The following is a 27963-nucleotide window of genomic DNA, read 5'->3' on the forward strand; positions in this document are numbered from 1 at the left end:
AAAAACAAAACAACAAAAAAGGAAAGAAACTCAGACTGAGTCGACCAACAACAACCATATTAATCTAAATCCAAAAAAAAAATCCCAATTCTACCTTATGGAGTCATTTATATGTGAATAATTATTTCCCAAAACCATGCAAAGATTTAACAAATGAAAGCAAATTTTCAATCCCAAATTTAAAATTCAACTTTTGGGGGAAAAAAAACAAATTTAATAGGAAACTTTTGAGACTGTCCTATTTATTTTTTAATTTGTCCTAGAAACTCCACGGTTAGGAATTTATCCTAAGAAAATTATTAAAATGCACACATACATTTAGCTGTAAGATTATCAAAGCTCCATTCCTTTGAATATTTTTTAAATTAGAAAAAATAAATTGGAAACAACCTAAATTGTTTAACTATGAGGACTGTTAAGTAAATTATGATACATCCATAAGATATAATCCTATGCAGGCATCTTAAATGGTGTAAAGTGTATTTTTTATATTGAAAGATATTCATTAGTGAGGAAAAAAAAAAGTCACAAACTAGGAAATGTAAGATGGGTTGTTGTTTCCTTTTAAAGACAGGGTCTCATCACCCAGGCTGGAGTGCCACCATAGTTCACTGTAACCTCGACTTCCTAGGCTCAAGCCATCCTCCTGCCTCAGCCTCCTGAGTAGTTGGGACTACAGGCATGCACCACCATAACCAGTTAATTTTTTTTTTTACTTTTTCTAGAGATGGGATCTTGCTATGTTGCCTAGGCTGGTCTTGAACTCCTGGCTTCAAGTGATCCTCCTCCCTCAGCTTCTGAAAGCACTGGGTAGGGAGGTGGTTACAGACATGAGCCACTGGCCAAGATCTGTCTTTTTTTTTTTTTCAAAGAATATGCCCAGAAAAAGGTTGGAAAGGTAGATACCTACAATGTAATAAATATTCAACACCGGGTCATAGGATTATGAATGATTTCCATTTCTTTTTTGTACCTCTTGTATTTTCTAAATTGCCTACAATAAATTGTACCACTTGTTTACTAATTTAAAATTTTAAAATATTTTGCTAATGACTAAAAAATAAAAGTAAGTAACATTTGTAATGGAAAGAATTGTTACAAGCACACTTCTGTCACCCTGACTGTTCACATTATCAAGACTGGGCTGAGAAGCTCCCCCAGAGGGGAGCTCAGGGTCCCTTACCGCTTCCACTCCAGGGCAGGGTTGGGACCTGTAGCGTCTGGGCGACAATGGTGGAGGCGATCTTATCTCCTAAGGCCCACATGGCCTCACTGGGAGGGCCTGAGGAGTCGGGGACAAGAAGGGAAGCAGAATCTGGTCAGTCACAAGACCCTCGAGGCTGAATGCCGACCGAACGCACGGTGGTAGGGCCAGGTGAGGAGCAGATGACAGAGAAAATTCTCTGGTCCCAGTTCTCAAGGAGCTTAACCTCATGTTAGGGAAGAAAAATAATCTGTTAGTCTGCTATTGCATCAGTCAACTTTCAACATATGTGGATTGTAAACCTGTTGTGAGTTACAGCCTAGGCTACAGTGGCATATACAAAATTCACTTTGGAGGGAAGGCAGAAAGCTAGATCAAGAGGTAAGCTAGGAGCTCAAAGAGCTGGACCATAGGTTAGCAAACTCTTTCTATAAAGAGCCAGATGGGAAATACTTTCAGTTTTGCGAGCCTGCAGGTCTCTGTCACAATGACTCAACTTTGCCAGTGTAGGGTGAAAGCAGCCATAGGCAATACATAAATGAATGAGCATGACCATGTTTTAATAAAACTTTATTTACAAAGGCAAGCCATAGGCTGGATCTGGCCTATGAGCTGTAGTTTGTCCAGTGGGCTGGATCATCAACCCCCAGAGGAATTAAGACTGATAATGAGAGTCCTGGGTGACTGTCAGACAGGACAGATGCCCATATGTACTCAGAGTCCACAAAGAAAACGTCAGTGGGCATGGGACTCCTGGCTGTACCTCAGGTGAATATCAGGTATTGATCCGCACTGAGCTGCTTCACATTTGGGCAAGACTGTTTTCAGACCCACCGGTAAGGAGAAGCTGGGATTTATTACATGATAGTAAATGATTCCCCTAAACTACACAAGGACATGGACATAATTACATGTGCAAATTTGTTATACAGGTAAACTTATGTCACAGGGGTTTGTGGTACAGATTATTTCATCACCCAGGTACCAAGCCTAGTATCCAATAGTTATTTTTTCTGCTTTTCTCCCTCCTCTCGCCTTTCACCCTCAAGTAGTGTCTGCTGTTCCCCTCTTTGTGTCTATGTGTTCTCATCATTTAGCTCCCACTTATAAGTGAGAACATGTAATATTTGGTTTTCTGTTCATGTGTTAGTTTGCTACGGATAATGGCCTCCAGCTCCACCCATGTTCCCACGAAAGACATAATCTCAGTATTTTGATGGCTGCATAGTATTCCACGGTGTATATGTACCACATTTTCTTTATCCAATCTGTTATTGATGGGCATTTAGCTTGACTCCATGCCTTTGCTATTGTGAATAGTGCTGCAATAAACATTCGTGTTCATGCGTCTTTATGGTTGAATGATTTTATATTCCTCTGGGTATATACCCAGTAACAGGATTGCTGGGTTAAATGGTAGTTCTATTTTTGGCTCTTTGAGGAATTGCCACACTGTTTTCCACAATGGTTGAACTAGTTTACGCTCCCACCAACAGTGCATAAGCGTTCCCTTTTCTCCACAATCTCAGAATCTGTCAAGAAATGGTATCTCACTCTGGTTTTGACTTGCTTTTCTCTAATGACCAGTGATGTTGAGCTTTTTTTCATATGCTTGTTGGCTGCCTGTGTGTCTTCCTTTGAAAAGCGGGCAGCTCCTAATTCCATGAGTTGGCAGATTAGCTATGTGCCCTTCCACCCTGGGACTCACTCACTCCTCGCAACGAAAGTGTGAGGTGGGAAATCAAACGGACCTCCGCTTTACAGGACAGGAGTAGAAAGAGGGTCAGACCCAGCAGAGTGTCCCAGCAACGCCCCAATTCCCACGTATCTGATGGGGACACACTCTACCTAAGAAAGCAACTCCATTCTTGCACAGCAGCTCCGGAAGTTTAGGGTTTTCTGAAGCATGGCCCCAGCCAGCCCACACCGCCTGCAAACACAGAAAGGGGTGAGCAACAATCTTCCTTTAAGAATATGCCTCCCAGCCAGGCACAGTAACTCACGCCTGTAATCCCAGCACTTTGGGAGGCCAAGGCAGGAGGATCACTTGAGCCCAGGAGTTCGAGACCAGCCTGGCCAACATGGCGAGATTCTGTCTATAAAATTTCTTTTAAAAAACAGAATGTGCTTCGCATCACTTGAACACTCTTTTCTGTGTTATATCAGCCCAGGAATTTGGAGCCTTGTGGGATCTGGACCCTCCACCCCTTGTGAACTGTGGAATTGAACTAGAACCTAGGGGCATCATCCTACACTCAGGGGCCACACTCGGGCACCCCGATCCGTCTACCTGCACAGGGATTCTCTTGGCAATGTCCACAATCAGCTCCACGTTGGCATAGTTGTTGTTATTGGGCCCTCCTGGGACGGGGACGTAATGATCCGCCATCTTGATGTACTCTGAAATTAAACAGGAGGGAGAAGGAAGGAACTGCTGACAGACTGACATCAATGGCAGAACATTACAAGATGTGACTATGTACAGCCATGGAAAGCAGAACCATGCAGATTTCTGTGGTAACAATGGACAAACACATATGAAAATGTAAAGAGAAGGCCGGGCGTGGTGGCTCATGCCTGTAATCCCAGCACTTTGGGAGGCCGAGGCAGGCAGATGGCCTGAGGCCAGGAGTTCGAAACCAGCCTGGGCAACATGGTGAAATTCTGTCTGTACTAAAAATACAAAAATTAGCTGGGCATGGTGGTGGGCACCTGTAATCCAAGGTACTTAGGAGGCTGAGGTAGGAGAATCACTTGAACCCAGGAGGCGGAGGTAGCAGTGAGCTGAGATCACACCACTGCACTCCAGCCTGGGGGACAGAATGAGACTCTGTCTAATAAAAAAAAAAAGAAAATTTAAAGAAAATGAAATATGATTTTAATTACGTGATACAGATATGTTTCTGGACAAGGCCTGGAAGGCCTGGAAAGGAACGAAGGAAGAAGGAAGTAATCTGTCAACAGACTGGGATTAGAGGTGGGTTTTTAAAAAAATATCCTATTTAAAGTTTATTTTAATATTGTTTTACCATTAAATAATATAATAGGGCTGGGTGCGGTGGTGCATGCCTGTCATCCCAGCACTTTGGGAGGCAGAGGCAGGAGGATCGCTTGAGGCCAGGAATTCAAGACCAGTTTGGGCAACACACGGAGACTTTGTTCTACAAAAAAAAAAAAAAAAAAATCCAAAAAAAGTAGCCAGGAATGGTGGTGCATGCCTATAGTCACAACTACTTGGGAGGCTAAGGCAGGAGGATCACTTGAGTCTGGAAGGTCGAGGCTATAGTGAGTCGTGATCATGTCACTGTGCTCCAGCCTGGGCGACAGAGCAAGGCCCTGTCTCAAAAAACAAACAAACAAAAATACAATTGGAGTTTTAAATTATGGTTAAAAAAAAAAACAAAACATAAAATTTACCATCTTAACCATTTTTGAGTGTACACTTCAATAGTGAAGTATATTTATATTGTGAAACAGATGTCCAGAACTTTTTCATTTTATGAATCTGAAACTCTATACTCATGAACAACTCCCTTTTTCTCCCTCCCTGAAGTCCTTGGCAACCAACGATCTACTCTCTCTCTTTCTATGAATTGCACTACTCTAGTTATCCCTTATACATGAAATCATGCAGTATTTGTCTTTTTGTGACTGGCTTATTTCACTTTTTGTGACCAGCATAATGTTCTCAAGGTTCATCTGTGTTGTAACGTATGATGGGATTTCCTTCCTTTTTAAGGCTGAACATAACGTGATGTTTTGATTTTAAAATACTCGTGCTCTTTAAGCCAGAAATTCCATGTCTAGGAATATGTCCTTAAAAAAAAAACACACGTTGGCTGGGCGCGGTGGCTGACACCTGTAATCCAGCACTTTGGGAGGCTGAGGCGGGCAGATCACCTGAAGTCAGGAGTTCAAGACTAGCCTTGCCAACATCGTGAAACTCCATCTCCACTAAAAATACAAAAATTAGCCAGTCGTGGTGGTGCATGCCTGAAGTCTCAGCTACTTGGGAGGCTGAGGCACGAGAATTGCTTGAACCTGGGAGGTGGAGGCTGCAGTGAGCAAAATCGCACCACTGCACTCTAGCCTGGGCAACAGAGCAAGACTCCCATCTCAAAAAAACAACAACAACAAACAAACAAACAAAAACCCACACATCAATGAGGCCAAAGTCAGAGAACAGCCACTGAGCAGTGTTTTGGACTAGGAAAAGTTAGACTCAATGTAAACACAGGGGTTGGGACATCTGTACTATAGAATTGCTAAGATCCTGAAATTGAACAATGTGGCACTTTACATGCAAACACAGAAAGAAACCCCAGAGCAGCTGTTCCTTCCAGCCTGCCTGCCTCCTACGTTTATCAAACACAGAAGTGTCGGCCAACGGGGAGATTCCAGAGATGATGAAGTGAGTGGCCAGACAGGCTTCCTGGTCCTTGTCCAATTTTTCTTTTATGTTGGAGAAGATAAACAAGAAAATAAACACAGTAACTACAGACTCAGGTCAGTGCTGGGAAGAAAATAAATGAGGTTCTCTGAGAGAGATGCGATGATCATGTTGAGACCTACAGGCTGGGTGGAGAGGCAGTCCACTGCACAAAGGGCTCTGGGAGAAGCACCTTCAATAGAGGCTCCAGCAGGTGCCAAGACTCTGCAACAGGCCCACGAGCTGCCAGAGGCCAGCGTAACTGGTACCCGGCTGATGGAGGACAAGAGGTTCGAGATGGAGCCAGGAGGGGACTTAACGGGCCTGGGTGAGAATCTTGAATTTTAGACTAACCAAGATGGGAGGACCCACTGGATAATGCTCTGAACCCAGACCAGGGTTCTCATCCCACTTGCATCACATGATGGTCGTGTGACCCTGGACAAGTGATAAATTCACGTCCCTGTGCCTCGACTGTGCCATCTGTAAAACAGAGCTGTAAGTAACAAATGAGGCATGTCCGCGAAGAGCTTGGGGCAGGAAGGCTTAGGGGATGGTGCTGAGGTTGCTAATACTGGGAACAGCACACAGCCTCTGATGCACTTTAAGGAGAAGCACGAAAAGACCTGAAGACCTGACTTATGTTGGTTTTTGTTTTGCTTTTTTTTTTTTCTTTTTTTGAGACAGAGTCTCACTCTGTCACCCAGGCCGCAGTGCAGTGGAGTGATCTCAGCCCACTGTAACCTCCACCTCTTGGATTCAAACAATTCTCCTGCCTCAGCCTCTTGAATAGCTGGGACTACAGGCGCCTGCCACCATGCCCGGCTATTTTTTGGGAGGTGTTTTTAGTAGAGATGGGGTTCCACCACATTGGGCAGGCTGATCTCAAAACTCCTGGCCTCGAGTGATTCGCCCATCTTGGCCTCCCAAAGTGCTGGGATTACAGGCGTGAGCCACTGTGCTCAGACCTGAGTTATGCTTTTAGGTTTATGTTGTTTTATTTGAGACAGAGTCTCAGTCTGTTTCCCAGGCTGGAATGCAGTGGTGTAATCACAGCTCACTGCAGCCTAGACCCCCTGGGCTGAAGCGATCCTCCCACCTCAGCTTCCTGAGTAGCTGAGACTACAGGTGTGTGCCACTGTACCCAGTTAATTTTTTTATTTTTATTTTTTGTAGAGACAGGGTCTTATTATGTTGCCCAGGCTGCTCTCGAACTCAAGGGCTCAAGCAGTCCTCCCGCTTCAGCCTCCCAAAGTGCTGGGATTACAGGCGTGAGCCAGCACTCTGGCTGAGGTTTTTGTTTTTAACAACCTTCAGAAAACACAGCAGAAGAAGTTATGTTTTTAAAAGGTCACTTTGGCTGCTGTGGGGAATAGGGCCTATAAAAGGATAAGACTGTTCAGGAAAAAAGTAAATCATCCAACAGTGGTTTATAGAATGATTCATTATAATAAACTTAGGCAAATGAACAGAAGAATGAACAAATGATTGAAATACAATTACATACACCTGTAGGAGAAACACCAGGAGAAACAGCCCCCAATCTGCTAGAACACAGACATTTCTCAAAGATCGAATTTCCTCTCTGCATGTTAACCATCTGCATTTCTGTAAGGCACATGAGTTGTTCTTGAGGTCAGCAGATGTTTTAATTAAATAAAGAAGGAAGGACAAATAAATACAGACTCACAAGAGGTCCTGACCATCGGGAGTCCAGGATGGACTTGCCTAGGCACAGGGGAAGGAGGCGAGGGCAGGCAAGGATGGGGCGTGATGGGAGGAGAGGGTCAAGGCCCAGGTACCTGCGTTGGCCTTAAGGTCCTCGGGGGTCACCATCACAACAAACCGGATGGCCCGCTCGTTGCGGAACATCTCATAGGCCCACCTGCGGATGGAGCGCATGCACTTCACAGCAGCGATCCCGTTGTTGGCAATAAGCACCTGCATAGGAAGACAAGGAAGGAGCTGAAGATGCACATCTACCTGCACTGGGGGCCACGTGCTACCCCGAGTCCACCTCACAGCTGCAGAGCCTCCTGTAGCCCCCGCAGCACATCATTCCTCTTGGTATTTCTGTGTATTTCCATGGCACACACCCCAGCACAGAGCAGGAGCTCAAAGTCTGCCATCCACATGAATGGATCATCAAATGGATGGATGGATGGATGGATGGATGGATGGATGGATGTTTGGATGAAATATATATATATATATTTTTTTTTTTTTTTTTTTTCTGTCACCCAGGCTGGAGTGTAGTGGTGCAATCACAGCTCACTGCAGCTTCAACCTTCCAGGTTCAAGTGATCCTCCCACCTAAGCCTCCCGAGTAGCTGGGACTACAGGTGTACACCACCACATCCTGCTAATTTTTTTATTTTTTTGCAGAGACAGGATTTCGTCACGTTGCCCATGCTGGTCTTGAACTTGAACACAAACCCAGGCTGGGCCCAAATGATCTGCCCACCTCATCCTCCCAAAGTGCTGGGATTACAGGCATGAGCCACTGTGCCGAGCTCAGTGAATGATTTTTTTTATTCCTTTGGTGTCATTGTGATCACCCTTGACACTTTATGAGTGTTTTACAGTACAATGTGTTTTACCTGCGTTATTTCATTTCATCCTCACAACAGCCCTTTGAAAGAGGTTTCACTATTATTTCTATTTGAGGGTTAAACTATTAACCCTCAACTCAGAGGAGTGTGGCCCTCACCCCCTCTCTGCAGCAGGCAGAACGAGCCTGAACCCGAATCTCCCACCTCCAGCTGACAGGAGGGGCCCCTGCACCCCAATCGGACCCCACCCAGAGTGCCGAGACCCGTCCGTACCTTCTCGATGACCCGATCGCCCCCAAAGCGTGTGACAAACTCAGCGGGAGAAGCCACGGTAAAGTCTCTGTGCAGGTCCAGCTTCTTGTGTTCCCGTCCCCTCTTCACCAGGTGGAGTCCCGACATGCTTGGCCTGCAGAGTAAGAATGAGGGACAGATGTGCATGAGGCAAGAAGCCCGGGACTCAGAGCTCGGCACCTGTAAAGCCAGTGGGGCAGAGGAGCCGAAGTGCACCAGAGCCCCCCTGCTTTGCACTTGCTCTCCAGAGCCCCTGAAGCAATTTACAAGGAGGCTCAAGGGCAGGAAGCACCTTCTCTCTCTTTTTTTTTTTTTTTTGAGACGGGATCTCATTCTGTCACCCAGGCTAGTATGCAGTGGTGCAATCGTGGCTCACTGCAGCCTCGACACCTTGGGTAGCTGGGACCACAGAGGTGCACTACCAAGCCCAGCCGATTTTTAAACATATTTGTAGAGATGGGGTCTCACTATGTTGCCCAGGCTGGTCCAAACTCTTGATGTCAAGTGACATCAAAGCCTTTCAAAGCATTGGGATTACAGGCGTGAACCACTGTACCCAACTGAAAGCACCTTAAGAGGCCAGCTAAGGTACCAGCACATGAACTAGAAGGTGCAGTTTCTTCTACCTGTCCCAAGGTGGATGTGTAGGTTTTTAATCCTAAGTTAATTTTTACTTTACATGCCCATCGTTTAGGAACCCAAATAATACTAAAAAACTTATAACAAGGGTAAGAGTTTTATGATCAGGGAAGAAGTCCACACATTCTAATCGTTCAGACTTATTACATGGTATTAACATCTTTCATGTACTTTTCTACATTTGTATTTCAGAAGTTTTTAAATTTTATTTTTTGTAGAGACAGGGGTCTCACTTTGTTGCCCAGGCTAGTCTTGAACTCCTGGCTTCAAGCGATCCTCCCACCTCGGCCTTCCAAAATACAGGCATGAGCCGCCACGCCCAGCCCACAAAATTTCTTTAGAAAACTGAAAACAATTTTTTAAATGTTTAACAGCAAAACAGGTTTCCTGCTCTGTCCCTCCACACCAGAGGAAACTGAAGCTGATTTTTTCTAGCAATTACACATCTCTATAGTCCTAAACAACAAGTGTATACAATCTTGTGAGTCATCCATGTGAGACAGCACTATGGCCTTCCCATCCTGAGAGATGTGAATTTAGTTATCTCACAAGGCCACCCCATCGGCTGCCCTCCACCAGCTGGTCAATACCATAGAAGTCTACTGTAATTTAGCAAACTGGGTATTCAGTGTTTCACTAGTTTGTGATCATTATTGACATACGAAGTTTGTGATGATTATTCACATATGAGAGCTGCAGTGTACCAGATTTTAGTTCCTTTCTTTTTGCCTTTTCCTGGAGTTAGTGATTTTTTTCCTTTACTTAGTGTTCCTTGTACCTGTTGCTAAATCACCCCACTCCTCCTAATAGATTCCCAGTACACATAAGATAATTGATCAGGCCACATGCAGTGGCTCATACCTGTAATCCCAGCACTTTGGGAGCCCAAGGCAGGAGGATTGCTTGAGACCAGGAGTTCGAGACCAGCCTGGGCAACATAGCAAGACCCCATCTCATTAAAAATAATAATAATAAATAATTGATCAGTTCTGTTTTTTTTCCACTGGTGGCATCTCTCCTGGAGGCCTCTGTTCTCCTTCTATAGGTACTGGCTGTCCTCTAGGCCCCTACATCACCATCGTTTTGGGGCTTCCCTTTGCTGACATCCTTAGAATTCCCTTTGCCTTTCCTTGGGGTTGGATTCCTAATTTGGGGGAATGGGTGGCTTGTCTTTCTTGGTAGACTCCCTTGTTTTTCTGGGGCATATCCTCCAGTAGTTTCATCCACTTAACAAGATGGTAGAATGGCAGGGCACATGACAATGATGCCCTCAATTTCCCTGCCCTATTCCTGACTGGGCTTCCTTATCACCATCACCCTGGAGATTCCCTTTGAGTCTATGTTGAATCTCCTGTTTCCTGTCTCCTGTGTGTTGCTCTTCCTTGGTTTACCCTCTGGTTTCAGTGGAAGATATCCTCAAGTAGCTTTCTAAGAAAGGCTATTCAGGGCCAGGTGTGGTGGCTCACACCTGTAATCCCAGCACTTTGGAAAGCCGAGGAGGCAGAATTGCTTGAACCCGGGAGGCGGAGGTTGCAGTGAGCCGAGATTGCGCCACTGCACTCCAGACTGGGCAACAGGGTCAGACTCCATCTCAAAAAAAAAAAAAAAAAAAAAAAAATTTAAATTAGCCAGGCATGGTGGCACCTGTCTGTAGTCCTAGCTACTCAGGAGGCTAAGGTAGGAGGATCACTTGAGCCCAGGATGTCAAGGCTGCAGTGAGCTAGGATTGCACCATTGCACTTCAGCCTTTCTCCTGCCCTCACATTCAACCTTACCGCTTGGCTGTGTATGAAATGCTAGGAAGGGCCAGGCATGGTGGCTCATGCCTGTAATCCTAGCACTTTGGGAGGCTGAGGTGGGTAGATCACTTGAGGTCAGGAGTTTGAGACCAGCCCGGCCAATATGGTGAATCACATCTCTACAAAAAATACAAAAGTTATCCAGACACAGTGGTGTGCACCTGTAATCCCAGCTACTTGGGAGACTGAGGTAGGAGAATCGATTGAACCCGGAGGATGGAGGTTGCAGTGAGCCGAGATCGTGCCACTGGACTCCAGCCTGGGTGACAGAGTGAGACTCTATGTCAAACAAAAAGAAATTCCAGGAAGGAAAACCTTCTTCAGAGTTTTAGAAGCCTTGTGCCATTGTGTTGTGGCTTCTAAGGCTGCTAGAACAAGAGTAATTCTGATCCTTGATCCTTTGTAGGTGACCTGTTTTTTCATACCCAGATGCTTACAGGAGCGTCCCTCTGTCCCCAGAACTCTATGATTTCACAGTGATGGGCTCAGGTATGTGTCTGCTTCCACCAATGAGGCTGCACATCTCTCAGGCCCTCTCAATCTGGAAACTTCCATCCTGGGAATTTGTCTTCAAATACTTCCTTGATGGGCTGAACATGGTGGCTTACGCCTGTGATCTCAGCACTTTTGGAGGCTGAAGTGGGAAGATCACTTAAGGTCAGGAGTTAGAGACCAGCTTGGCCAACATGGTGAAACCCCATCTCTACTAAAAATACAAAAATTATCCGGGCATGGTAGCGTGCATCTGTAATCCCAGCTACTTAGGAGGCTGAAGCAGGAGAATCACTTGAACCCAGGAGGTGGATGTTGTAGTGAGCCAAGATCGCACCACTGCACTCCAGCCTGGGCAATAGAGCGAGACTCCATCTCAAAAAACAACAACAATGACAACAACAACAACAAGAAACAAATACTTCCTTGATGATGTCCTTGCCTCTTTTTTTCTCTATTTTTTCCCGAAGTCCTTTATTTGGATGTTGAAATTCCTACACTGGTCTACTGGTTTATGTATTTTTCCCCTCTCCTATTCTCTCTCTTCTTCTACTTGATGGTTGATTTTTCTCAGCCTCATCTTCTAAACATTCAGTGGAGTTCTTCATTTCTGCTATCATGTTTTTGATGTCTACGAGCCTGTTTTTGGCCTGCAAATGTTCCCTTCGTTATAGCATCCTCTTCCTATGAGTGCAACATCCTGTCTGACCTCAATGACGATATTAATGAGAGCTTTTTAAACTTCTCTTTGTTTCTGTTTCTTCCAAGCTTCCTGCGTCTACTAGTTTGGACCTTGACTTACATATGAGAAACTGGACCTCAGGGCCGGGTGCGGTGGCTCACGCCTGTAATCCCAGCACTATGAGAGGCCGAGGCAGGCGAATCACCTGAGTTCAGGAGCTTGAGACCAGCCTGGTCAACATGGTGAAACCCCATCTCTACTAAAAATACAAAACATTAGCCGGGCTTGGTGGCGTGCACCTGTAGTCCCCCCTACATGGGAGGCTGAGGCAGGAGAATTGCTTGAACCTGAGAGGCGGGGGTTGCAGTGAGCTGAGATTGTGCCATTACACTCCAGCCTGGGCAACAAGAACAAAACTCCATCTCAAAAAAGAAAATGGAAAAGAAAAAGAAACTGAACCCAAATGTCAGGGAAGCCTTGGTTCCAACCTTGTGACTATGAGTGAGAACAGAATTTCTGAGACTGTGGTGGACCTGGTTGACCCTGAGCTCAATGTAGGGTGAGGTAGGTGTGCGTTGGGGATCCCCTGAGTCAGTATCTTCGTGTCTTTCTCTCTCGCTGGCCAGATTCCCCAGGGAGAAGTTTTCCAGTCTTCTGCCTGGACAGTAAAGGTCAGCCTGGAGCTCCGGGGGGAACGGGGAAGTTCTAAGAATTCAGCACGTATTCAGACCCTTATCTTCCTATTTGGGATACAGGCCCCATGCCCTCAACTGTGCCTGTCGATCCCCTCTCCCAAGACCCTCTATATGTCCCTTTGAACTGCTGCCTTCTGTTGGGGTCAAAGTGGACAGCCCCTTCCGCAGGAGACAGGGGAGGGGACCTGGGACTCTTCCACCCAGTCCTTCTCATTTTGGTACCCTCCTTACCCCTCAGCTCCAGGGGCATCCCTTGCTGCCAGACACCATGCCTTTTGGGGGTTCTGTGGTACAGATGGCCAGGGGTCCCCAACTTTCCTCACTGCTCCATTAGGACTCAGCCTTAAGCCAGTGACCACTCATTTATCTACTTTCTAGCTTCTAAAAGGTTAATGCTAAGCCGGGCACGGTGGCTCACGCCTGTAATCCCTGTAATCCCAGCACTTTGGGAGGCAAAGATGGGCAGATCACTTGAGGGCAAGAGTTTGAGACCAGCCTGGCCAACATGATGAAACCCCATCCCAACTAAAAATATACAAAAAGTAGCTGGGCATGGTGGCGCACGCCTGTGGTCCCAGCTACTGGGGAGGCTGAGGCACAAAAATCACTTGAACCCGGGAGGCGGAGGTTGCAGTGAGCCGAGATCACACCACTGCACTCCAGCCTGGGCAACAGAGTGAAACTCTACGTAAAAAAAAAAAAAAAGAGAGAACTTTATTTATTTACAAAAAAAGGTAGATGCAACCCAAGGGACATCATTTGCAGACAGACCCCTGATCTGGGGGAAAAAATGCTAAAGTATTAAGAGCCGTTATCTCTTTGCTATGTTTTAAAAGATGTTCTGCAATGATGTGTTATTTTCAATAAGAAAAAAGCTATTAATTTTGTAAGAGGAACACCCAAAGCCACAGCCACTCCAGTGCCCCTTGGGCAAAGCACTCAGTTTCCCATCTGTAAAATGGGGATAATAACACGTACTTCATTCATAAGTCAATACATAGAAATAAAGGTTAAATAAGGTTCTGAGGATTAAATATGTCAAGACCTAGTAAGTAAAAGATGGTGTTGGTGCATAGTAAGTGCTATATTATCACTCAATGCAGTGATGCAGAGATACAGCTGCTCTCCTAACCTAACCAGGAAGAGCAGCAGGCCACTCATCTGCTCCAGGCTCCATGAAGCCCATGGCCTGCTCCCTGCCCATCCACGCTCCCCATTCTTGTTTGTATAAATTTAGGGTATACAGTGCTGTTTTGTTACACGGATATATTATGTAGTGATGAAGTGTGGACTTGTAGTGTAACCATCACTCAAATAGTACACCTTGTATCTAACAGGTAGTATTTCATCCCACACTCCTCCCACCCTTCCACCCTTCCAAGTCTCCAGTGTCTATTATTCCATACTCTACATCCATGTGGAAACACTATTTCACTCCCACAGTGAGAATATGTGATATTTCACTTTCTGACTTATTTCATTTAAGATGATGGCCTCGGCTGGGTGCAGTGGCTCACACCTGTAATCCCAGCACTTTGGGAGGCCGAGGCGGGTGGATCGCTTGAGCTCAGGAATTCGAGACCAGCCTGGGTAACATGGCAAAACTCCATCTCTACCAAAAATACAAAAATTAGGCAGTCTTATGATCTAGTCTCAAAAGAAATTAATTAATTAAAAAAATTAAATAATTTTTTTAAAAATGGCCTCCAGTTGTATCCATGTTGCTGCAAAAGACATGATGTCATTCTTTTTTGTGGCACAGTATTCCCTGGTGTGTGTGTATATATATGTACACTGTACACACATATATATACATATCTATATATACTCACACATAGATACACGTATATGTGTACATATATGTACACATATCCACATATGTGTGAATATATACACATTATATACACATATATAGACATACATGTATATATATACATGTATACATGTAGGTATATACACACACACACACCACACACACACACACAAAAGAATACTACTGAGCCATAAAAAAATTATATATATATATACCAAATTTTCTTTATCTAGTCATCTGTTGATAGACACTTAGGTTGATTGCATATCTTTGCTACTGTGAATAGTGCTGTGATAACTATACAAGTACAGGTATCTTTTGATATAATTATTTCTTTATTTTATTTTATTTTATTTATTTATTTTTTTTTTGAGACTGAGTCTCACTCTGTCACCCAGGCTGAAGTGCAGTGGCATAATCTCGGCTCACTGCAACCTCCACCTCCCGGGTTCAAGCAATTTTCCTCCCTCAGCTTCCCGAGCAACTAGGGTTACAGGTGCCTGCCACCATGTCCAGCTCAATTTTGTATTTTTAGTAGAGACAGGGTTTTACATGTTGGCTAGAGTGGTCTTGAACTCCTGACCTCAAGTGATCTGCCTGCCTCAGCCTCCCAAAGTGCTGGGATTACAGGCATGAGCCCCCACAACTGGACTCCATGCTAATTTTATTTATTGTTTTCAACCAATCATGTTAAGATCCTCCCAATGAAAAGAGAATCTGACCGAGTGATTTCTTTTCCTTCGTGTACATACCCAGTAGTGGGATTGCTGGAGAGACTGGCAGATCTATTTTAGTTCCTTGAGAACTCTCCAAACTGTTTTCCACAGAGGTTGTACTAACTGACATTCCCACCCACAGCCACACCCCTCATTCTGTCCATGACCTTCCCTGACTGGCTGGCTTGACGGTTCAGCTTCAGAAAGTCTGAGACATCCCATTTCTACACACACAAACATTAAAACTCTAGCAATTTGACCTAAAGCACAACAAAGAAAAACTTCGTCTGTGGCCTAGGGGGAAAAAAACCATTCTTGGCCACCATGTTGATTTCAAAACTGGTGACAGAGCCCCTCCATCAGGCAGGCCACAAGCCCATTACTGCAGGCTAGGCAAGCGAACACACAAAGCTGCCGGACTGGCCTTGTTTCAGGCCCAATCTCCAGGCAAGTGGCTATTTTAATTCTTTTTGATAAAGCTGGAAGCCAACAAACATTGGCTCTAGAGAGCTGACCTTCGGCCAGCATTTGCTTCCACTGAAGGAGGATCATCCTAAGTGCCACTGTCCAGTGAGAAGCCCTGTCCTTATACAGCATGGCAAGGGTGAGAGCTGAAATGTTTCAAGGTGACTTTGGAAATGACTTCAAGTACAATCAACGGCAGAGGTGTCAGCCAAACACCAAATACAGTCAGCTGCCGGAGCACAAGACCAGGCAGAATAGTGTCAGGAATGGAGGAAATCAACATTCTCGGCTGCCCACTGTGGACTGGGCACAGGGGGCCTCTCAGTGAATCTCCACAGCCCTGTATGGAGGAGTCTGTCATCTCCAAGTTCACAATGAGGAAATCGAGGTTCAGAGAGGACCATTTACCTCCAGTTACACAGCTGGCAAGTGGCAGAACCCCGTTTCTAATCCAACTCTAGCTGATCTCAGAATCTAACTTCTAGGCAGAAAGACAATCTGAGATAAATGGAAGCCCCTCTATTAATTGGACTTTTAAAACATGCATTACACATATGGCCTCTTATATTCCTCTCAAATAAGAGACAAACATGTATAATGCTGAGGTTTTTTGTTTGTTTGGTTGGTTGGTTGGTTGGTTGGTTTTTTTTTTTTGAGACAGAGTCTAGCTCTGTCACCCAGGCTGGAGTGAAGTGGCACCATCTCGGCTCACTGCAACCTCTGCCTCCCAGATTCAAGTGATTCTCCTGTCTCAGCCTCCCGAGTAGCTGGCACTATAGGCACCCGCCACCACGCCCGGCTAATTTCTGTATTTTTAGTAGAAATGGGGTTTCACTATGTTGGCCAGGCTGGTCTCGAACTCCTGACCTCAGGTGATCTGCCCACCTTGGCCTCCCAAAGTGCTGGGATTACAGGCGTGAGCCACCGCGACCGGCCCTGAGTGCTTAACTGGGGGAAATTTTGCTCCCCAGGGAGCAATACCTGGAGACATCTTTGGTTGTCACAACTTGGGGGATGCGCTACTGGCATCTAGTGGGTGGAGACCAGGGATGCTGCACAACACCCTGCAATGCACAGGACAGCCCTACAAAGAATTGGACAGCCCCAAGTGTCAACAGAGCCGCAGTTTAGAAACTTTGGTAGACTGCGGCCATCCTCCTAGGCTTTGAAGCCAGAGTCTACCGCTTATAACCTGTGTAATCCTGGGAAAGTTACTTCAATACTCCCTGCCTCAGTTTCCTCACATGATGGAATTAACAGTTTATCCCTGGACCTAGCCAAAGTAAACAGCTTGCAACAGTTTAGCTACCATGTACCTCTGCAGGATAGCATTACAGGAGCCCAGGTTGGGCCATTGGGCTAGGGCCCCGGCGTTAATCAGACCTTCAATTCCTTGCCTCTCTTTTCTTCTATAAAATAGAGATGCTAACGGCTACCTGCACTGCTAAAAGCTGATTCTGAGCCAGGCAATTCTGTAATTACACCTACTTCCAAACAAGAAAGCAAGAAAGAACACTGCGTAGCCCAGTAAAGGCTGATATCGTTCACACAGCACAAAACCACGCTCTCCAGAAATGGACCCTTGGAAATTTCTCAAGCCATCTGCCCCATCAGTACCCCCTGGAATGACTACCTTGGCTAGGCCAGGGGTGGTGGGCAAACTAGGACCTATGGGCCAAATCCACTTGGCCACCTGTTTTTGTATCTCCCACAAGCTAAGAGCGGTTTTAACTTTTTAGATTGTTTTTTGTTTTGTTTCGTTTGTTTGTTTTGAAAGGGAGTCTTGCTCTGTCGCCCAGGCTGGAATGCAGCGGCGTGATCTCAGCTCACTGCTACCTCCACCTCTCAGGTTCAAGTGATTTTCCTGCCTCAGCCTCCTGAGTAGCTGGGACTACAGGTGTGTGCCACCACGCTCTGCTAATTTTTGTATTTTTATTAGAGACAGGGTTTTACCATGTTGGCCAGGCTGGTCTTGAACTCCTGACCTCAGGGCGATCCGCCCACCTTGGCCTCCCAAAGTGCTGGGACCACAAGCGTGAGCCACTGCACCCAGCCTTAAATTGTTTTTTATAGAGACAGGGTCTCCCTCTGTTGCCAGGACTACAGTACAGTGGTGCAAAAATAGTTCACTGCAGCCTCAAAACTCCTGGGCTCAAACGATCCTCCCACCTCAGCCTCTGGAGTAGCTGGGACTGCAGTTGTGCACGACCATGCCCAACTAATTGTTTTATTTTTGTAGAGACGGGTTTCATCATGTTGCCCAGACTGGTCTCAAACTCCTCAAGCAACCCTCCTGTCTTGGCCTCCTAAAGTGCTGGGACTATAGACATAAGCCACCATGCCCAGCCAACATTTTTAAATCATCGAAAAAAAAAATCAAAAGAATCCTGTTTTGTGACACATAAAAATTAAATGAACTTTGAATTTCCCCATCTATAAATAATGTCTGATTGAAACACAGCCAGGCCTGTTCAATTACATAACTATGGCTTCTGATGCAGGAAACAGCAGAGTTGAGTAGTTATAACAGAGACCATATGGCCATAAAGCCAAAAATATTTACTGTCTGGCTGTTTACAATAGCAGTCTGCTGACCCCGAGCTAGGCATGAGTTTTCAACACTGACATGAAGAACTATAAGATTCTGATGTCGGGGTCCCATCAGCATCTCTAGCGGGGTAGAGGTGGGGTCTCCGGCATCTAGATTTTTCAAAAATCCCCCCACCAGGAAATTCTAATGTGTAGCCAAGAGTGAAAACCCCTGATAGGTCTACAGCCAATATTTGCATGCAGGCAGCTGGCCTTTCAGAGCAGAATTGCATGGCAGTGAAATGGGACTCATTAAAAAACAACTTCTGCCTCCTCATCCCCAACTTTATTTCAAGCCCTTCTGCACTCTGATCCACAATCATTTCTCTACTCTCTAAACTGTGACCCCGTTCTCATGCCATGAAAAATCAGTCATCATTTGCGACCTCACCTTCTTAGGAGTTCTGGCTTCTTAGATGGCCCAAGCCTTCAGGACAAGATCCCAAATGCCCCCAACTCCAGAGGGCTCTTTCATAACTGAACACTGTCTTTACTTATTAGTTTTCGTCAATGTTTATGCTGACCCAGGGCAGTACTCAAGACCAGCGACTTCCACACAGAGTCTCAACGAACCAAGAAAGAGCCGGGCATGGTGGCTCATGCCTGTAATCCCAGCACTTTGGGAGGCTGAGTTGTGAGGATTGCTTAGCTCAAGAGTTCAAGACCAGCCTGGGAAACATGGTGAAACTCTGTCTCTCTAAAAAATACAAAAAATTAGCTGGGTGTGGTGGCACATGCCTGTGGTCCCACTACTTGGAAGGCTGAGGTGGGAGGATTGCTTGAGCCCGGAGGCTAAGGCTGTAATGAGCCATGATCATGACACTGTCTGGGCAACAGCGCAAGACCCTGTCTCTAATAATAATAATAATAATAATAGTAATGACAACTCTAGAAAGGCCTATGAAGGCTAGTCCCTTGGACAGATGGGGAAACTGAGATTCCAAGGCTTGATGGTACCTGCTTCAGAAGATCACACAGCTTGGTGGCAAAGTTGGATCGTCCAAATCCATCTTTTTAGCCACTCTAAGCTAAGAGAGGAACGATGTAGTCCCCCAACAAAGTATGTCCGTATTATTATAAATAGGGGGACCCCATGTCCCGGACTTGCTGGGACAATTCCAAATTTGTGTGAGGTCGTTTTTTTTTTTCCATTAAAGTGGTTTGTGAAATGGGTACAACAGCCTCCACTTAGTGCCCCACAGTGGTATTTTGAAGATGGCCTGAGACCACACCTACAAAGCACTTGGCCTGGCATACCAAAAGCACCCCATGAATGGTAGTGGCTATTACCGTTGCACCAGTCGGCCTTGAATTGGAGTTACTGAGAAGACAGCTGCCTTCCACAATGGAAGCGAAGTTCCTGGAGGGCGGAGGTCATGGTTTCCAAACATTTTGCGACCCTTCCTGCTACCAGATGCAGGCCTTATGCATGGGAAGTGTGCATGAATGTTTATGGACCAGGTAAACATATCCTAAGAAAATAAAGGATGGAGGCAGAGATTCAGCTACAAGGGTATTCTTCACTGTGCTGTTGATAATAGCCAAAAAAAAAAGGAGAAACAGCCTGAATATCTACTACTTATAGGGGATTACTTATACTTTTTTTTAAGAGACAGGGTCTTGCTGTGTTGCCCAGGCTGGAGTGCAGTGGCACAATCATTGCTCACTACAGCCTCGATCTCCCAGGCTCAAGCAATCCTCTTCCCTTAGTCTTTCTGGTAGCTGAAACTCCAGGCATGCATCACCATCCTCAGCTAATTTTCTTTTAAGTAGAGATGGGGGTCTCACTATGTTGCCCAAGCTGGTCTCGAACTCCCGAGTTCAAGCAATTCTCCTGCCTTGGCCTCCCAAAGCGCTAGGATTACAGGCATGAGCCACCACACCTGGGCACATTTTTTTCTTAGAGATGGGGTCTTGCTATGTTGCCCAGGCTAGAGTGCAGTGGCTGTTCACAGGAACGATCATAGCACACTGCAGCCTCCAACTCCTGGGCAAAAGCATCCTCCCTCCTCAGTCTCCTGAGTGTTTGGGACTACAGGCTTGCACCACCCTGCCTGGCGAGGATTATTCATACATTTTAAGGTGCAACCATTTAAAGGAACACTATGAATCCAGTAAAAGCATGTTGTAGGCAGGGATTGGCAAACATTGTCTGTCAAGGGTCAGGCAGTAAATACTTTAGATCTGGTCAGTCTCTGTCCCACCACTCAAATCCTCCAGTGAGGCACAAAAGCAGCCATAAACTAGGCATAAATCATAAATCAATGAGCATGGCTGCATTCCAATAAAACTTTATTCGTAGACACTGAAATTTGAATTTCATGTAATTTTCACGTGTCACAAAACAATCTTCTTTTGATTTTTTTTTCAATCACTTAAACATGAAAAAACCATTCTCTGCTTGCAGGCCATACCAAAACAGGCAGTGGGTCATAGTTTGCCAAGCCCAGTGGTAGAAAAATACTTAATGTTGAATGAAAAAGTGAGTTACAGAACGTTCTGCATGATTCAAGTTTATAAATTAAAACATCTGCACCGAAAAAAAAAAAAGCTGAAGAATATACAACTGTTAACAAACATCACAGGGGTGGAATTATGGGTGATTTCTGTTCCTCTTTTTTGCTTATCTATAATTTTCTGAATTGTCAACAACAGATATACCATCACTTTGGTAATTTTTTTAAGTGCAATAAAATGAGGACAAAAAAGGAAAGAAACAAAACCAAGTAGGTAGAGCTACAAAGCACTCAGGCACTGAGATGCCTACGCTAATCTGCTCAGAAAATGACCCTAAATGAGAGCCTGTTTAAGTTCACGTCGATTCGCCCGGGCTTCAGCTTCAAAAAAGACCTGCCTTCCACAACCATCAGCTTCTGGAGGCGAAGGAGAGAAAGCGGGGAAGGGGTGCCCCTGCGCACGGGCTGATCTTTAGGCACCTGTGTGCTCCGAAGCGACCTCCTCCAACCAACGTCACCCCCAACGTCCAGCCTCCTTCCTCCCCTCCCGCCAAGGCCAGCTAGAGTTTCCAAGGCGGGCATCATCTCCCCAGCAGCCAACTCAAGCCCGTGTTTCTTTGGATGGGGATGGGGGTAAAGGGGATGGTGCTAAGAGGACATACAGCTTGACTTCAAGGGGAAGGAAGACTGCATAAGTTTGTAAAAGATCATGGTCATTCCAATTGCAGGCTTACTTACTTTACTTCGCGATCAGGGAAACAGATCTTGCACTTGGCAGGACTCATGTTGACCACCCCGCAGGCCAATCCCACCGGGCTCCCGCAGGGGTGCAGAGCATGCACCCCTTAACAGCCTGAAGCCGACCCGAGGCCCAGAACCCAGCAGGACAGCCAGGTCGCGACCCGGAGGCCGAGATGCGATCCTAGAGCGCCGCGGGCGGGGTTCTGCTGCAGCCGGCGGGCGCCCAACTTCGCGCTGCGCTTGCTCCATCCCGAAACGCGCCCTGCGCGCCAGTCCCTAGCCCACGCGCCCGCCCAGGCCCCACCCAGGCCCCGCCCCCACGCCGACCCCGCCCCTGGAGGGCCCCGCCTTCCGGACAGAGCCCCGCCCCCGGGCCGGCCTACCTCCGACCCGCCGCTGACCTTGGGCAGCCGAAATGAGCTGCGGAGATAAATTTTTTTAAAGCCTCTCTTCTGCTTTGCTCCCCAATATGGGACACCCCTACATATTGGCAGCAATTGATATGCTTGAATACACACACGATAGGGAAGCGGTGGAAAATATGGGAAATTTAAAATGTGAGTCAGAGGTCGCCACTGTGCCCGTTAAAAGTCCCTGTTGTCAAGTCGACTTCTATTTTCCAAAGTCCTGGTTTCTCTCATCTTTTCACCTCCACTCCCTGGGACAGGTGGCTGCGCGATCACCCAGTGTGCTTCTAGCACGCACTTTGCACCACCTGGGTCCGCTACTAAAGCGAGTGCCTCCAGGACAGGGAGGACCCCAGCAGCCCGGTGATCGGAAATTTACTCCTGGTAAGACTAACATTTACTAAGTGCTCCTTTGTTCCTCTGTGTCACTTAATCCTCGTGGGAATCTTATTGTTTTTATCCCTACAATACAGATAAGGAAACGGGCCCAGAGATGCATGTTATCTGAAGTGCCAGAGCCCAGGGCCTTGAACTCAGACAAACTGATTCCAGTTAGAATAAATGAATGAGGCCGGGCCTGGTAGCTCATGCCTGTAATACCAGCACTTTGGGAGGCTGAGGCAGGCGCTTGAGGTCAGGAGTTTGAGACCAGCCTGGCCAACATGGTGACACCCTGTCTCTACTAATAATACAAAAATTAGCCAGTCATGGTGGTGCACACCTGTAGTCCCAGCTACTCGAGAGGCTGAGGAGAGAGAATCACTAAAACCCGGGAAGCGGAGGTTGAAGTGAGCCCAGATGGTGCTACTGCACTCCAGCCTGAGTGACAGAGTGAGACTCCATCTCAAAAAATCAACAATAAACGAATGAATGCTTCTTCAAGTAATATAATAAATGCAAAGAACCAAAACACTACCTAGAAGTCATCGCAGTAATAATAAAGGTAGCCTAATTTCATAGCCAACAAACCAACCAAAAATAATGTAAATACTGGCCAGTAAGTTCCCTTCTGGGTAATCACTCTGCGGTTCTCCCAGTGTACACATTAATTAAATTTGTGTGTCTTTTCTCCAACTAATCTGCCTTTTACAAGTTAATTTTTCAGCGAAACTTCAGAGGGCAAAGCAGAAGATATTCCCTTGGTCCCTACAATCATTATGCATTCTATGCATGTAACAAAATTTTACATGTATCCTATAAATACGTAAAAATATAATGTATCAGAATCATGAAAACAGGCCAGGCATGGTGGCTCATGCCTGTAATCCCAGCACTTTGGGAGGCCGAGGTGGGCAGATCGCTTGAGGTCAGGAGTTCAAGACCAGCCTGGCCAACATGGCGAAATTTCGTCTCTACTAAAACTACAAAAATTAGCTGGGTGTGGTGGCGGGGTAGCCTGAAGTCCCAGCTACTCCACAGGCTGAGGCAGGAGAATCACTTGAACCCACGAGGCAGAGGTTTAAGTGAGCCGAGATCAGGCCACTGCATTCCAGCCTAGGCACCATTGCAAGACTCTGTCTCAAAACAAACAAACAAACAAACAAAAACATGAAAACAAAATTTAAAATACAATTAAAAATTCACCTCACAGGCAGACCACGTGCAGTGGCTCACACCTGTAATCCCAGCACTTTAGGAGGCCGAGGCAGGCAGATCACTTGAGGCCGGCAGTTCAAGACCAACCTGACCAACAGAGTGAAACCCCATCTCTACTAAAAATATGAAAATTAGCCAGCGTGGTGATGCATACCTGTAATTCCAGCTATTCAGGAGGCTGAGGCGGGAGGATTACCTGAGCCCAGGTAGCTGAGGCTGCACACCAGCCTGGGCAATAGAGCGAGACCCTTTCTCAAAAAAAAAGAAAAAAAAAAGAAAGAAAGAAAAGGCACAGGCAGAGCCACACGTCCAGGGGGTGCCAAGTACTTGGCCACAACATAGACACCCTGGGCCCCTGTTTAAGCAGTCATGCCTGACAGCAGTGGACAGCTATGCTCTGACCATATATTAAATAACATTTCAACAACAGGTTTAAGAAAAAAAACAGATAAACAAAATTCTCAGTTGAACTTCAAGTTTCTGGGAAGGTGTTCACAGCCTTGTCTTCACCTCCTCCAAAGAAGTAACCCACTATATCCCGATTTTTAGAGTTTCAAACCAAAACCAACAAGTATTCATCCCCCAAATGTCCCGAGTGTAAATCTAACCACCTCAAAATAGGGAAAGCAGTGAAAATCAAGAAATGAAGATATTTCAAAACATCTCAACCCTACCAAAGTCAGTTAGGATCATGCAGAAGAGAACTGCTTGCCAGCATACTTGTATTGCTCTAGATTTTTATTCTCTATTGCAAAAACCCCAACACTACTTAAACACTGTATAGATATTCTCACTTCTCTGCTAATACAGCCTGAAAGACAGCCTCACACATCTCACTATGACCCAGGGTCTCAAATAAGGGATTTCACTTAGATGGGTGGGCTCATCATTTCATCACAGTGATCATGACCTTGCATTTTTCTCTAATTGCATTATTAGGGAATAGAAGACGGAAAGAAATGAATAATATTCAGTTGGTGCAAAGCTAATTGCAGTTTCTGCCATTAAAAGGGATTGCAAAAAACCATGATTACTTTTGCACCAACCTAATATCCACCTCCAAGCACACCACCACCTTTATACAAACATCCATAGTTGTGCTTTTTGATGAAACAGTTCAAGCATGGTGGTAGTTGCTATCTCATGCATTAAGCCTTTCCTCTCAGACTTACTAGAAGCTCAATTTTACTTGCTGGTATTGCAGAGGGAAAACCCAGGTCAATGAACAATACACACACAAAATCAACAAGAAAATCCACATGCACGTGGCCAGCAGCGTGGTAGAAAGACTGTGCCATCCATGGGCTTGAACTTACCTTTCCCCTCACGGATGACCTTAAGTAAATCCCTTCTCTCCACTTCCTCAACTATAAAATTATCCACATATAATTTGCCTTCATTTTTGCAGAAAAGCAAAATGAAATAATCTCTTTCAATATATGGGGTGAGGGGGACTGTGTTACATTAAGTATAGAGCAGAGGTGAATGATTTTTCTAAAATAGGGCAATGATGCTTAAGGGGGAGGGGAATGTATGAATGGTTAGTTGCTCTGTACCTTGTATTAACTTAATACAAGAACAACTCAAAGACAGGGATCCTCTTTCCCCCAAGCTCCTAGAAAACATTTTAGGAGGCCGGGCGCAGTGGCTCACACCTGTAATCCCAGCACTTTGGGAGGCCAAGGAGGGCAGATCACGAGGTCAGGAGTTCAAGACCAGCCTGGACAACATGGTGAAACGCTGTCTCAATTAAAAATACAAAAATTAGCTGGGCATGGTGGTACGTGCCTGTAATCCCAGCTACTCGGGAGGCTGAGGCAGGAGAATTGCTTGAACCAGGACCCGGGCGGTAGAGGTTGCAGTGAGCTGAAATTGTGCCACTGCACTCCAGCCTGAGCTACAGAGCGAGACTCCGTCTCAAAAAAAAAAAAAGAAAGAAAGAAAGAAAAAGTAAAAGTAAACATTTTAGGAGCTAAAGAGACTTGAAAAGAGAGTTTCTCCCAGCCCCTTTCTAAGTCAATAAATAAATAAATTAAACATTACAGAAAGATCCTTGGCATTTCACTCAGGGGCGCATAAAACTATGCATAGACAATTTAGTTTCCTGACCTGCTCCTTGCTTGGAGCTGATAAGAGGTGTGGGCTGGGATGACGAACAAGCAGCTGGGAGGCTGCACTGCAAGCCCCACCCAGTCTGCTATCTGGGAAAGTGGGGGCGATGCCAGGTCCCTGGTGTCAGCTCCTTTTCCTGGTATTCCGTCACCTACCTTTGCCTGCAGGCCCCCCTCTGTATGTCCAGACCCCACAGAGCCTCATTTGCCTTCCTGGGATCTGAGGTCTGCCTTGCTAAACTGTTCTTACCTCAGTGATCCCAACATGGTCGTAAATGGTGGCAGAAAGGAACGCTTCAGCACTCATCTGCTGTTTTGGACTTTATCCTTTTATCGGGACACTTCACCTGCCTTTTCAATCCTCTTCCTCCTCCGTGGACACAGGTTACTACACCTTCAAGGTGTAAGCCCGGCCAGGGCTTGGGAATAACCATGAGCACAGGAAAGAACTTTGGAAGAAGCCCACCCAACTAATGGCTACTGAACCACCTCTGGGCCGTCCACCCCCAGCACTTGCTCCCACTTGATCTCAACAATCTTCTAAAGTAGGCACTAGTATTATCCTGCCTCAACAGAGCAGGAAATTGCAGCTCAGAGACATAACAGGAGAGGTCTGAATCCAGATCTGATTGTAGGTCCTGGGCTCTTATGCCGTGCACTGGATCTAATGACCATGATCGCACCATGGGTGCTGCTTTGAGTGCTGTGCTCACAGCAACTCAATGAAGCCTGATCCCAACCCTGTGAGGGAGGTAACACTATGACTTCATTTCAGAGGAAACTGAGGCACAGAAAGTCACAGAACTTGGCCCCAAGTCACATGATGGCTAGGTGGAGAAGCCAGCACACCAGCCTCCAGCCTCAGCCACCAGCATGTTGTGCTCTTAACTATTCCACAGCTCTCTCTGTAAAAATGATGGGGAATGCCCTGGCCTGTGGGGTCTCAGACCCCTTGCCCTCGCCTCCCTAAGGACAGAGGCTGTATCTCACCATCTTTGCATCCGCAGTGCCAACTGAGTGTCTGGCACCCAGCACGGTTGCAATAACTGTTCCTGGGCCAACAAATGGATGGGACAAACCTTGGCTTCCCCACCTACCATTTCATCCCTTAGTGTGTCCTCTCTCTTGCCTAGAACCCAGACTATCTGTGGTCACTTACCAGGGAGAAAATGGTTCTAAATTAACAATTTTCTTAAGAGAGATAGGGTCTTGCTCTGTTGCTCAGGCTGGGGTACATTGGCACAATCATAGCTCACTGCAGCCTCAAACTCCTGGGCTCAAAGGATCCTCCTGCTTCAGCCTGCCTGTAAATTAACAAACTTTTCCCCCATTTTCCAGCTACTCTCCTTCTCTATCTCCCAGCCCCCTCCCTACTGTCCATTCCTCCACATATAAAGGAATAAAGCCACCAACTGTTAGAGCCACAAAGAACCTCAGAGTGTCCAATCTGGCCCCTAAGAAGGTAGATGATGTCCTCAAGCTCACACAACTTAAAGGTTATCCATAAACTACCCCAATCCCCCAACTCTTTCCACTAACAGAAAGAACAAGTTAGGAGGAGGATGGAGGTGCCCAGGGAGTCCAAGCCTCTTACCCGCTGGGGGAAGGTTAGGCAGTGACACTAATACTAGCAGTTTGTTGACTGATTTCACGTCCACATCTAACGAGGGTCTGGGTTCAAATGGTGCTCTGGGCCTCTGATTACCTTGCTGAGAGGCCTGGAATCTCTCTGGGCTTCAGCTTCCTATCTAGGAAGTGAGATGATTGGTTTACTCTTTCTCCCAATATTTTTATACTGTTTTATTATTATACATTGTTAAAATGCATTATAAAATGATATTTAGAGCAGAAAGTTAGAAAATGCAGAAGAAAATTTAAATCACTCATAATCATACCACATAAAAATGATTATTTACTATTTGGAAACACTCTTTACAGTCTCTCTAAGTCACACACATACAAACACATACACATACAAACACACACGCATTTATTAGGCACATTTACTAAGCAGAAGCATTTTTTATGCTTACTATATGCCAGGAACTATTCTAAGCATATTATATATAGTCCATAATCCCTTATCTGAAATTCCCAGGGCCTGATGTGCTTTGGAACTTGGAAATTATTGTTTTTAGGAAGGTAAAACTTTCGGTTCCACATTATCATATTAATATTTCAGCAGCAGAATAGGATAATTACTATACATAACTTCACATCAAATCAGGACAGGTTTTGCTGCCAAATGAGTTCACCACTAATTTATGAACTTCAATTTCAGAGCTT

General features: G+C 45.7%; 1 protein-coding gene across 1 annotated transcript in view; it reads right to left on the reverse strand.

The window, feature by feature from the left end:
- Positions 1-27963, reverse strand: part of ACACB (acetyl-CoA carboxylase beta) — a 165109-nt gene that overhangs the window by 99972 nt on the left and 37174 nt on the right. Inside the window, exons 4-8 of the mRNA XM_058425432.1 lie at positions 8459-8591; positions 7436-7574; positions 3495-3604; positions 3053-3134; positions 1184-1282 (exon numbers count right to left, since the gene is read on the reverse strand). Of these exons, the coding sequence (XP_058281415.1) occupies positions 1184-1282; positions 3053-3134; positions 3495-3604; positions 7436-7574; positions 8459-8591 (563 nt within the window). The remainder of the gene's footprint in view (positions 1-1183; positions 1283-3052; positions 3135-3494; positions 3605-7435; positions 7575-8458; positions 8592-27963) is intronic.

This window comes from Hylobates moloch, unplaced genomic scaffold (assembly GCF_009828535.3).
Source record: "Hylobates moloch isolate HMO894 unplaced genomic scaffold, HMol_V3 SCAFFOLD_12, whole genome shotgun sequence".
In the NCBI taxonomy this organism is placed as follows: Eukaryota; Metazoa; Chordata; class Mammalia; order Primates; family Hylobatidae; genus Hylobates; species Hylobates moloch.